Below are 13,084 nucleotides of genomic sequence, written 5' to 3' on the forward strand. Positions count from 1 at the left end.
TTCTGAAGGGTGAGATATGAAATATACCTAAACAACACAGAAAAGAAAGTGAGAAATACTATGAGAGATATATAACATTTAAAGAAAACTTTAAAGAATCCTTCCAAATGGATGATTTGATATATCTTTATAGAAGAGGTAGTGTTTTGTTTTAGCTCAGTCTGGAAGGATGATTAATATTGAGATGTGGAAATTCAAATTTTTGCTCACAAAAAATTTGTTTAAAGCTTCAACTTTATTAAGTTGAAGTATAAGAGCTATACTTATTTTTTGAAAATCTTTTAGTGATCTGTAACCTAGAAACTCCATGTTTATAGGGGGAGACTTTCCTAAATCTCTGGATGAGGTTTTGGGGAGCTAGGAAAAGGCAGGGTCTGTTTGTCTTAAGGGAGGCAACCCTTTGTGTTTTGGGAATTCTCAGGCCTCATCTTCATAGAGAAACTAATAGGAAAGGGAATTGAGGGCATTAGTCTAAGTATTTGACTAAATTCTCCACACTTTCCTTACTTTCTCTTCCCTCCCTCTCCAAGCCTTCTCTTTGGGCTTTTGGATCTTCCAAGAGATCTGGGCCTCCCATCTTTTCCTGTCATTGAAAGTAGAGAGCCAGAGGACCCAGAAGTGCTTTTTTCTTTGGGTTTTCAAAGCCTTATGATCTTCTAAAAGGTGACATAAACTAAATCTAAGGGAGGTCTTCATTTATAAAATATTTACACCCAGATTTACCAATTATACATTTTTGTAAGTAAACAAGAATGATTGAAGTGGTAAGGGATGAGAGAGCCTCTCAGTGAATTATGGATCACTGAAAAAAAGGAACAGGAATAAGAATTTCAATGAGTGGCATGTGTTGGGAGAGAGCTGTGGAATGAGTCCCAGGCAGGGCAGCATGTAGGCACTTGAGACCTGAGGGCTGAAGGAAATTGAGAGAAGTAACTAAAAGACAAATGGGAGTATTTTGGAGCTGATCCTATTGATTATATCAAAGACCCCTGGTGTCAAAGGACAGTGTAGCTGTCCTTCATTCAGGCCTAATTCACCCCCTTTTTGATCTCTTTCACATGAGGAGTAGGTAGAAGGGGAGAAAATGAAAGGAGAAAGAAATTATGAAACAAAGCCTAGAGAATGTTTCTTAAGGATAAAGGAGACCTTAAATATTAAGAAATAAGTGAGTATATATAAGTCCTTTTTTTTAAACCAGTGCAGTTTTGGGGATCTATCTGTTAATCTGTTTTTATGTTCTCTTAGAGTCTTTTGGTGGTGGTAATGAATAGAAATAAAAAAGCTCAGAGATGTGGACAGAGAGATGAAGAATAAAAACAAAGGTTGCTGCTAATGCGTCACCTAGCATCAGTCTCTAATAACTTAGATCTGATCAAGGGGTTTTTGTCCCTATTCTTGTCTTCCTTTTGAGTCACCTCTTTTGCTTTAATTTTTAAGTTGTTGTTGAATTATATTTTTAAGTAACTGATAAATATCATGAGTAAGATTCTTTCTGAGAAATACAATTTAGAATGTTCTTATTGTAAGGTGTTGTTTTATTGTGTTAATGGTTGTAATCAAATGCTTTTGTAGTACTAAACTTCTGTTGTAATATTAAAATCAGTAAAAGCTATCTCACATGTTTTATCTTGTAGTTTATGTTTCATTTAAGAAGATCTCCTTTCTTGCAAGTTTTTAACAATAGTCCTGACGAGAGTTCATATTATCGTCACCATTTTATGCGTCAAGATTTGACCCAGTCTCTAATCATGATTCAGCCTATTCTGTATGCATATTCTTTTAGTGGACCACCAGAGGTAAGAGGGGCAGAAAAAGAAATTGGTTTTGTTACTGTGATGTGTGCTATTAAAAAAATAAAACAACCAGGTTTTTCTTGAAATATAGTTATTAAATACAAGAATTTAATTCAAGTGTAGTTATCTTAAGTTATTCATATATTCACTTAAAAATATTTATGAGTGCTTACTATATGCTATATACAATGCTAGGCTGTATTAGGAAATCATTAAAAAATAAAACAACAATGAGGTAGAAGAGACTTTTTAAAGATCATTTTGTGTAGTCGTTTAGTTGATTAAATCCTATAGGGCTCATGATTATTCTTATGTCTTTAACAATGTCTAGAGGTAGTGATGATTCTAGAAACTGTATTCCAGAGTTTAGTGTCTGACAATTAGGGCATTCTGTCTAAACAGAACTTCTTGTTTTAATGCAGTCTCATTCTCCTATAGTCTTTTTGGAACATAAGATACAGTTGATTATAAAGATATACTTAAAAAAGTGATAAAGTCATCCATTTTGCCTTCTTAGCAAACTGTCACACTTATTTTAACCTATTATTAAATAAAGAGTTTTTCTGTTCTAAGGTTAAAATTATCTGTTTCACTACTTAAAAGTATGTAGTGACTATATTTGAAAATAATACTTTAGGAAGGGTTATTATAAAGACAATATTTATAATATCTACTGATTAATGATCTCTAATGATCCCTTTATTCACTGTTTTGTAAAAAATAGTGGGTAAAATGTTGTATTTTTAAAAAAATTTATTTATTTAGTTTTTATTTATTTGTTTTTGGCTGCGTTGGGTCTTTGTTGCGGCGCCCGGGCTTTCTCTAGTTGCGGCGAGCGGGGGCTACTCTTCGTTGTGGTGTGCGGGCTTCTCATTGCGGTGGCTTCTCTTGTTGTGGAGCACAGGCTCTAGGCACCTGGGTTTCAGTAGTTGTGGCACGCAGACTTAGTAGTTGTGGCTCACGGGCTCTAGAGCACAGGCTCAGTAGTTGTGGTGCACGGGCTTAGTTGTTCCACGGCATGTGGGATCTCCCTGGACCAGGGCTCGAGCCTGTGTCCCCTGCATTGGCAGGTGGATTCTTAACCACGGCGCCACCAGGGAAGTCCCCTAAAATGTTGTATTTTGTTACTATAATTTTTTAAGTAATTTGTCATAGTTTCTACTTTTCTAGAAAATGCATTTTTAATATGTTGGTCTATATTTGGTCTTGTAGTCCTTTGAATCAGGAAAAAAGTTTTAGAAGTAACTTTTTTTCTTATTATCATAGTAATATATGTAAGTTGTAGACATCCAGAAAATGTAGAAAACTGTTTAGAAGAAAATTGGAATCCCACTGCCTACTCCTATCAAATTTCAAACTCTCTGTTTAATACATGAATCCCATTAGCTTCATTTCTTAAGACTTTGCTTTTGAAGTTATCCTCTTTCTCTTCTGCATCATCATTTTCTCTCATCAGGATCATTCTTGTTAACATAGAAACCTTAATAACGCTCATGTTAAACAAAAAGCCCCTGGACTTCACATTTTCTCTAATTGCCACCACATTTCTCTGGTCTCAGTCACAGCTAAATGCAGAAAGTTACTTGTCTATGTGTTCCCACGTCACATTCTCTTCTCAACCTATATTAGTCAAACTCTTGTCCCTAATTTTTTTTTTTTTTTTTTTTTTTTTATTTGGCCGCGCCGTGCATCTTGCGGGATCTCAGTTTCCTGACCAGGGATTGAACCCAGGCCACAGCAGTGAAAGTTCAGAATGCTAACCACTAGGCCACCAGGGAACTCCTCTTGTCCCAAAATTATACTGAAACAACTCTTATCAAGGTCACCAAAGCCTTCATCTTGCTGGAACTCTCAACAGTATTTACCTTGAGGATTCTCCTTGAAAGCCTTTTGCTCTAGGCTTCTCTGACACCTACAACACCTACTGGTTTTCCTCCTTCTCACTGCCTGTTCCTTCTCAGTCTCTTCCTGCTGGTTTCTCCCTTTCCGACCTCTAAGTGTTGGCATGCTCCGGGCTCAATCCTGACTTCTCTAGTTTCCCTTTCTCTAAGTGGTGCAGTCTCACCATATAGCTTTAATTACCATCTTTATGCGTGTGATACCCAAGTTCAGGCCACTTCCTTCTATTTCTTTTTTTTTTTTTTTTAAATTTTTATTTATTTATTTATTTATTTATTTATTTATTTATTTATTTACTTATGGCTGTGTTGGGTCTTGGTTTCTGTGCGAGGGCTTTCTCTAGTTGCGGCGAGTGGGGGCCACTCTTCATCGTGGTGCGCGGGCCTCTCACTATCACGACCTCTCTTGTTGCGGAGCACAAGCTCCAGATGCGCAAGCTCAGTAATTGTGGCTCACGGGCCCAGCTGCTCCGCGGCATGTGGTATCTTCCCAGACCAGGGCTCGAACCCGTGTCCCCTGCATTGGCAGGCAGATTCTCAACCACTGCGCCACCAGGGAAGCCCCCCTTCTTTTTCATATTCAGTACTATTTTTCCATCTCCAAATTTGTTCTGTCCCAAGCCTTTCCCCTCTCACTCAGTGGTGCCACCATCAGTTAGGACTCTTTCCTCTTGACTGGACTCTATTTTTCAATTGTTACTTCAGTTTAGAGATTCCTCAGAAAGTTAAATTGAAATATACTTAGAGAATTCATAATACCAAGAGGTTTTATGTAATAAGGTAATATATTAAAAAATTAAAATATCCTAGAAAGAGCAATTTTGTGTTTTTAATTATTTTTTCCTGCCTCCTCTTTCATTGTTTTCTTCATGTCAGCCGGTTCTTCTTGATAGCAGCAGCATTCTTGCAGATCGTATTCTCCTCATGGACACATTTTTCCAGATTTTGATTTATCATGGTGAGGTAAGAGTCCATAGCATTTAAAGCTAAGCACGTAGTTTCAGTAAAGTCTTTTTATTCATAGAAGCTTTCCCTCCTTTACTATGTGACTAGTGTTTCCTCTATGATAAGCTTTATTTCCACTTTTATAAGATATGTGTAAAATGTGATTCTCCTTCTACAAGTTTTTAGACTTAATTTGCAATTGACCCATCTGTGGTTATTTGTCTGTTTGTCCACACATAATTGGAGAAATAGATTTTATACAAAGCATAGTTGTGAAAGTAAGAGTGTTAGCATATCATACTTTTGGGTTTTACCTGAAGACATTGAGAGGAGAAAAGTCAGCCTTTGTCAGTAGGCAGGCTTTCCTTTTCATTATTTCATGTAACCATTTAAAAAGTATTCCACATGAAGTATTTAAAAAAATATTTCACTTGATCTTAAAAACTCATTTAAAGCACAAATTAATTAAAATTTATAACTTCACTTAATTGGAATGGTTGAAAAGAGCAGAATATTTGAGTAGCAGTTAAACTTTAATCTAGGTATTTAGCATAGCTCTGTTCATTCCTGCATTTATTCATTCAGCCAGTATTTAAGTGCTTCCTCTGTATAAGAAAGCACTGAAATCTAGATTCTTTGAGAGATACAGATCTCTTTTTTTCACAAACCTACACTCAAGCTTATAGTCTAGTATTCTAGTAACTCCAGCAGATATATTTTTCCAGTGTTTTAATTGTAAATGATTTTAGATTTGCACTGTAATGGTGAAGACCTTATTCAAAATACTACCTTAAGTGATATTATCCAGGACTTTTAAAGACCTATTGATTATTATTTTTAATTGATACCAGTTACTAGTGCTGTTTACCTTTTAAGAATAATGCCTATGATATGACAGAGCTAGGTGTTTTGCTTATATCTTTTGTCTTTTCATACTTTTGTTTCTTCAAATAGCTCATTAATATGCTTAAATGAGAAATCAGAAATGCAGATGACTGTTCCTCTGTTAAATACGGAGATATAAAGCAATATAGAGTATACATTGATTGATTCAGTTAACTTAGAAATCAAGCCAGGTTTAAATTTGTGGATGATTTAATTACATGGTTTTTGGAGTCGTTTTCCTTAATAAAAGAACTGATTCAGATGCTCTTTTACAGGTATATTATTTTTATAATATTATTTCTATTATTATTAAAGTTTCTATGCTTATGTATCTTGGGAGAATGTAACTTCATTGGTACAGACTTCATAATAGTAGGTCATTAACTTTGAAGTCTCTGGGAAATCTTCTGTAGTGAAAATCCCCCTTATTTATCATAAACTTAGGTAGATAGCTTTTAGCTAACATTAATATGATAAGTATAGTGTTTTTCAATTTTTCTGGCTGAATTATTATTTCTTTTTACTTTTAAAGGAAAAGAAATATGCTAATTTTGCATCTGTTTACTCAAGAATACTGAAATTAGTATTTGTAACTTAAAAAAATAAATAGGATAATGTTCTATAATTTTCTTATTTTCTGAAGATTGCTTCATTTGAAAAAAAATCTTCTCTTAAAGTTTTTGGTTAGGCAAGAAAAAAAGTCATAAGTTTTTAACTGTTGTAAAATTAGACCATAGCTCAGTGGCGTAAGTCGGGATACCAGGACATGCCAGAATATGAAAATTTCCGCCACCTTCTGCAAGCCCCAGTGGATGATGCACAGGAGATCCTTCACTCCAGATTTCCAATGCCGAGATACATTGACACTGAACATGGGGGCAGTCAGGTAAGTACTGTTAATTTGTTTGTGTGTTTGTTTGTTGCTGGTTTTACGAGTTGATCCTGCTTGCCTTCTGACGTTAATTTGAATAGACTGCTTCACCAGGCACATGAAAAAGGAAGGAGATGGGCAGATGGTTTCCAGGGGAAGGTATGCTTGCTTTTTGCTTTAGCTTTGAGAGCAGAGCAGTAAGATTATTGACTAGCTGTCTAAAGCTGGTGGTTTATCCCATCTTCTTCCTCCAGCCCAGCTCTAGTAAAGAGCCAGGATGGCATTATGGTGGTATGCAAGCTTTAGTTGAGCAAGAAGATACGAACAACTTGGGAAATAATTTAGTGTACTTTTCTTAAATCTGTTTACTTACTGGTAAAGTCTATGAATATGAAGTTTGTGGTAACATAACGTTTTTCTGTTTTCCTCATTCTATCATTTCAATTTTCTAGGAAATATAATAGGAAAGCATTATGGCATTGTAAAAAGGTGTGTAATTTTTAGAATTATGAGGATTAAATAAGGTACAGGTACATATACACATAGCCCTTTTGGGCCTTACAGAAGACTCAGTTAGGACCCCTTAACATACACTCTTAAAACACTTTTACTGCTCCCTTGTAATTCTTATTAGAGTTATATAAATTAATTATAGATTATTATAAGTTTGTTTCACTTGTTCCTTAAAAGCACAGATTTTTCTTTGTTTATTAATGTATCCCTAGTGCCTAGAACAGTATTACATAGTAGGTAATAAATATCAGTAACTATTATTCAGAAATGATAGCAATTATTATTAGGGTTTTACTATAATAGAAGCTACCCTGTACTGAGAATTTGCAAAGCTGATAGTTAGCACTTTACATACCTTCTCTCATTTGATTCTCATAGCAGTCCTATTGTTATCTCCATTTTACGGATAATAAAACTGAGACTTAGGATACTTGTGGCCAAGGAAACATAGTAAATGGAGGAACTGGGATTTGAATCCAGATGTTCTGACTCTTGAGCCAGTGCTCTTGTGTTTCTACTTTTAGAGTAGAAAAAGATTTTATATGGTACTAAATTTCAAAAGATAGGACTGTCCTTGTTCTTCCAACATGTAATAATAATTTATGACTGGTTCTCTCATTGATGTTTCACCACATGTAGTGCTATCTTCCTCTTTTATTCTGGTTATTATTTAATGATGATAAGGCATAGTGGATAGATGGGTAAAATGTTGGGTAAGTGCTCTCATGGAATAGCCTACAGTTTAAAAAAGTTTGAGCGTCATTGTTTAAAGTAAAAGAACATGTATAGGTTTTCATGGTTTTTATTTTTTAATTTATTTTATTTATTTATTTATTTGGCTGCCGTTGGGTCTTTGTTGCTGTGCGCGGGCTTTCTCTAGTTGCGGCGAGCAGGGGCTACTCTTTGTTGCGGTGCTCAGGCTTCTCATTGCGGTGGCTTCTTTTGTTGTGGAGCACAGGCTCTAGACGCGTGGGCTTCATTAGTTGCAGCATGCAGGCTCAGTAATTGTGGCTCACGGCCTCTAGAGCGCAGGCTCAGTAGTTGTGGCGCACGGGCTTAGTTGCTCCACGGCATGTGGGATCTTCCCAGACCAGGGCTCGAACCCCTGTCCCCTGCATTGGCAGGCGGATTCTTAACCACTGCGCCACCAGGGAAGCCCGATTTCATGGTTTTTATTTTTATCATTTTTGGGGACTTCCAACCTCTGATGACGTTTCAGACTAGGTATTTGGTAAATGTCACAGTAACCTTGTCATAATTGTTGCAGACATAATCTTTATATGCTGAGTTTTGGACTTAACAATTTGTATTTGTTACTATGAATGTTATTATGTATGTATGATTTGGCAAGAAGAGGTTACATTTATTATTTATGTGTAACATATAGTGGCCTATATATTTCAAAATTCAGTTCATTTTTTTAAAGTTGCATTTTAATAAAGTTAATTTGACCCAAACATATTAAATACAGTTGAGTTTAGATACTATAATACATTTGTTTAGCCTATATTGACCAAATCTATTTTTGATGGATAATGTTATTTCTTCTTTGCTTTTAAGGCGCGTTTCCTGCTTTCGAAAGTCAACCCTTCACAGACTCATAATAATATGTATGCCTGGGGACAGGTAAGTGTAAATAGCAGATGTTGGAAATTATTTCTTTGTGTTATTATAGTTTGTTATTTTAGTGAAAGCTACATTTTTCCCTACGTATTTGGTAATTTCTGTTGGAAAAGTAATAAAAAAATAAGAGTTGAAAATAGAATTAGCATTTGGTGGCACCACAGAAAATAAAAAAGTGATTATATCAAATAGATAGAACCCCTTCATATTTCAAGCTTAACATTTTACCCTTGAGACAAAAAGCAATAAAGTGTATAATATGAGATAGGAGGTGGTGATTCAAGCTTAATGCTAGGCTATGAACCATAAAGGGTCACAGTAAGCTGGGAGTGGTCAGGGATTGTGGTTGAGCAGGAGAGGCTGGAAGCCTGGAAATCATTATTAATATATTTTAATTTGGTGGAAGTCCTACCTCTTGATACAATATATCAACATTTATCAAGTGTTCCAATCTTCATGACTCTATATTGGCACTTTAAGATCCACAGTGATCATCCCTGCCTTTGAAGAGCTTGTAGTCTAGTATTAGAAATAAAATACATACCTAAGTAGTTAAAGTACAAGGCAGAGTGGGCTATGTGCTTTTAGGAAGATTTAAAGTATTACAGGGGGATAGATGAGGAGGAGTGAAAGAGGTCACATGGTGGCAGCAGGAGAGGGTGTCAGAATAGAGCTCAGAAAATGAGACATTTCCTTTTAGAGTGGTTATTAATCCAGTAAGTAGAAATTGTATGAGGAAGGGAATTCTAGGTAGAAGACAGTATGGAGTAAGGTAAAGGGTACACGTAGGGATGCATAGTAGAACAATAAATTGGCAATATATTGTGCAGCCAAATTGTGGAGGCTCTTGAAGGCCAGGCTGAGGACTGAGGAGTTGAGTCTCTATTTGGTAGGTAATGGAATGTTATTGAAGGTTTTTGGACAGAGGGGCAAATTTGAGTCTTAGACAATACAGTCGAATCTTAAGATTAATTGGGAGCAGTGTGTAGGTTGAAACTATCTGTCGAAGTAATCCAAGTGAGAGGGAAAGAAGACGAGATGGTGAAAAAGAGTAGATTTCAGCGATATTTCAAAAGTAGACTCAGTGAGATTTGATTAGAAGTTGCAGGAAAGTAAAACTTACTCCAGGGCAAGACAGCTGTATGCAAAATGTGAATTCTGACTGAATTCTGGATTAGAGAGAGCGAACAGCTTATAAAGAACATAATTGGGATGATTTGTGATATTTGGATGTGGACTATATGTCAGATACTAGTATAATATTATTAAATTTCTTGAGTGTGATAATGGTGTTGTGGTTATGTAGGAGAGTGTCCTCGATCTTGAGAGATATATCCTGAAGTGTTTGGCGGTAAAATATCATGATGTCTTCAACTTGCAGAAATTATTTAACAAGAAAAAGAAAAGGAAAAATATATAGAAACATAAAGAAAATGTGGCAAATATTAATCAATGATTTTGTTTAGAGTATGTGGGTGTTTTTTCATTGTACTTTTCTCTAGGTTTGAATTTCTGAAAAATAAATAGTTGAGGGAGAACAAGATAATATGGGGTTTTGAGCCTGGGTAACTGAGGAGAATATGTGCCAGTAAGTGGGAGGGTGGAAAGAAAATGTTTGATTTTATTTATTTTTTATTTTTTATTTTATTTTATTTTTTTGCCGCATTGTTTGTGGGATCTTAGTTCCCTGACCAGGGATTGAATCCTGTCCCTCGGCAGTGAGAGTGCAGAGTCCTAACCACTGGACCACCAGGGAATTCCTGAAAATGTTTGGGTTTAGACTTTGAGTTTGAGATACCATCTAGATGCCCAAATTGAGCAGATTGTTGAAATTTTGGGTTTGGTGATCAGGGCAAGGATTCATAGACAAGTGATACTTAAAGTCATCACAGTGGATTCTTGTCCAAGGAGAGAATAGAGAGGCAAAGCAAGGATGAGATAAAACCTTGAGGAAGTACAAGTGGTAGGAATATTTTATAAATAATCAGAGAAGTGGAAGGAAAATGAGAAGAATACCATATCCAAAATGATGAGGGAGGACGTTATAGAAGGAAGAAGAAGGGAGTAGCAAATATTGAGGTGCTGCAGACACTTGATTTGATGACTAGGAGGTTATTTTTGGCCCTTGGTAAGCAGTTTTAATATAGTGGTTGAGTAGCAGATAGATTGTAAGGAATTAGTAGGTGGTAAAGAAGTGGAGGTCATAAGTGTAAATGATTCTTTGTGTGTGTGTGTGTAAATTATTCTTTTGCAAATTTAGCCTGAGTGAAGAGTAGGATGATTGTTATTAGAGTAAGGGCACAGAATTTGTGGACCAAGTGTAAGGAGCTAATGTAGGGGAAACACAAAAGAACAGTGCATAGATGTTTAAGATCCTCAAAAGGAGACAGTGTGATCACACGCACTGTATGGTGGTTAAGCATTGGTAAGGAGGCAGGACATTTCTTTCTGCAAAAGCAAAGGGTGAGAAGAAGGGTGAAGACAGAGAAAGATTTTGAGGTGGAGAGAAAACTCACATTGGATAAGCCTGTTTCTTTTCAGTAAAAGATTATTTTCTAAGAGAGAGAAATGCTGGGGTTAAGGACTAGAAAATAGAAAAGATTAAAAACAGCTATAGGGAATATAAGAAAGCAAGAGAAGATGAATAAAAGACTTTTACAGCATGGTGAGGGTCCCTTTTGTTTACTAACAGTTTCTTGAGCATGCTTCTGTAATGTTCTCTAGCCATGCTTTGTAATTCAGACATTGCATTGGGGCTAATTTAGGACTGGCGATAAGAAAGATGGACACAGCAAAGGGAGTAGAATAATTGAGAGCGATGTTAGATAACTGACTATGGGGTCCAGGCTGGTTAGAAGAGAAACGAAGCAGTAATTGGGATTAAGGCCCTTTTCCTTTGAATATAGAGGTGCCTCAAATGTTTGCCTTGAATTCTGTATATTCACTGTTTCTCTGGGTGATTGTGTCCACTCCTATGGCTTCAGCTTTCATCTGAGGCTAACTTGTAAATCTCCTTCTTTGGTTTGGCTTCACAGTGACTTATAGACTGGAATTTCTATAACTGCCTGCTGCACAGCACTTGAGTTTCCTGTAGACATTTCATAAGCAGCATGCCCCAACTTGAACTCTTTCACACTATCTTGTACTGACTGACTTTCCTATTTTTATAGAGGGCCCCACCGTTCTCTCAATTCCCAAGGCTTGGAACTTTAGTCATTTACATCTTCTCCCTTCTGCCCCTAATTATTGATTTATTTTCCCTGTCCATTCCCTCCTTTCCTTGTCACTAATCGAAATCAAGCCCTTGTTACTATTCACATAGACTTTTGGAATTACCTGCTCTTGGTGCTTCAGCCTTTTCCTCCATTTTGGCACTGGCCAGAGTGGTCTCCCTAAAGCAGTTCTAAGTCAAAGTACTGCCTAGAAATCTTTAATAACCCCCTACTAAGTTACATATAAGTTCTGTATTGCTATTGAGGGTCCTTTATGGTATGCTCCAAATAGCTTTGTCCACTTTTAGCTACTCTTTAGTCTTTTTAGCCAAACTGGACTTCTTACTCCACTCTGAATACACTAAGCATGCGACTTGTCCCTATCACCACTTGTAACACATCATAGCCATCCCTCAAGGCTCAGTGCAAAGTTTACTGACTCCATGAAACCTTTTCTGTGATTGCATGACTGGATATTGTGTAATATCCCCGGCGCTTCATCCCCGCCCCCTTTTTTCATCTATTTCTGATGGCACTTATTTCTCCTGTTAGATTATAAATTACTTAAGGGTGATAACTGTGTCATTTTCATCTTTGACTTTCCACAGTACCTTAAACATAGCATATATTGACCATAGTAGATCTGGACAGGAGAACAGAGATTAGAGTATGGGAGGTCTGTGGAGACGCTTTAGGAGTTAAGAAGCTTTCGTGATATAGATAAATAAATTGAATTCACGGTCTAAAAGTCCTGAAAGGTGAGGAGTTTTTTATAGCAAAGAAAGAAACTTACTCTTGGAAGGCGTTCAAAGGGTACACATAGCACATGTGAGAAAAATTTGTGCCCATATAATACATATACGTATAGACTCTCAATATCACCCCTCACCCTCTTCCAGTTGCTGGGGGAACAAAAAGCCAAATATTACTGTGATGTGGAAGTTTGGAGTACAGGGTGTACCATGAATCAGCCTTTCCATTATACTTAACTCTAGTTAACTGAGTATTGGTTTTGGTTCTGGATCCCACAACTTAAGAGGAACTTATTTAAGAAAAGAAAATTGCAAGAATATAGAAAAGTAGCACCAATAAATGGAGTTAATGGAAATGGTGAATAATCAATATGAAGGGGAGGTTAAAGGCTTGAAGGATACTTGAAAATAGTACTCATCAGGGGTCACATATCACATGCCCCTAGGGACCAGGTGAACAAATGAGTGAAGCTGGCTGCATATAAGAAAACTTGACTCTCAGTGTCAAAAAGCAATACCTGGGGGCAGCGGGCTATGGCAGACTAGGGTTTGTGGGGAGGGTACACAAATCCTTTTCTAAAGGGGGTAGCTG

The 13,084-nt window shown here is 36.5% G+C and overlaps 1 protein-coding gene across 2 annotated transcripts in view; it reads left to right on the forward strand.

Moving 5' to 3' along the window:
• The window catches only part of SEC23A (SEC23 homolog A, COPII coat complex component), a 61,763-nt gene that overhangs the window by 43,249 nt on the left and 5,430 nt on the right, over window positions 1-13,084 (forward strand). The window contains exons 16-20 of one of the 2 annotated variants that reach the window (XR_014242308.1): window positions 1,635-1,796; window positions 4,568-4,654; window positions 6,252-6,407; window positions 6,845-6,881; window positions 8,466-8,531. Coding sequence is in view for 1 of the 2 variants with exons in the window: in XM_082384110.1 (XP_082240236.1) it covers window positions 1,635-1,796; window positions 4,568-4,654; window positions 6,252-6,407; window positions 8,466-8,531 (471 nt within the window). In the remaining variant the exon portion in view is untranslated. The remainder of the gene's footprint in view (window positions 1-1,634; window positions 1,797-4,567; window positions 4,655-6,251; window positions 6,408-6,844; window positions 6,882-8,465; window positions 8,532-13,084) is intronic. The other variant, XM_082384110.1, reaches the window with a different exon arrangement.

This window comes from Balaenoptera borealis, assembly GCF_965194805.1.
Source record: "Balaenoptera borealis genome assembly, chromosome: 3".
Taxonomy (NCBI): domain Eukaryota; kingdom Metazoa; phylum Chordata; class Mammalia; order Artiodactyla; family Balaenopteridae; genus Balaenoptera; species Balaenoptera borealis.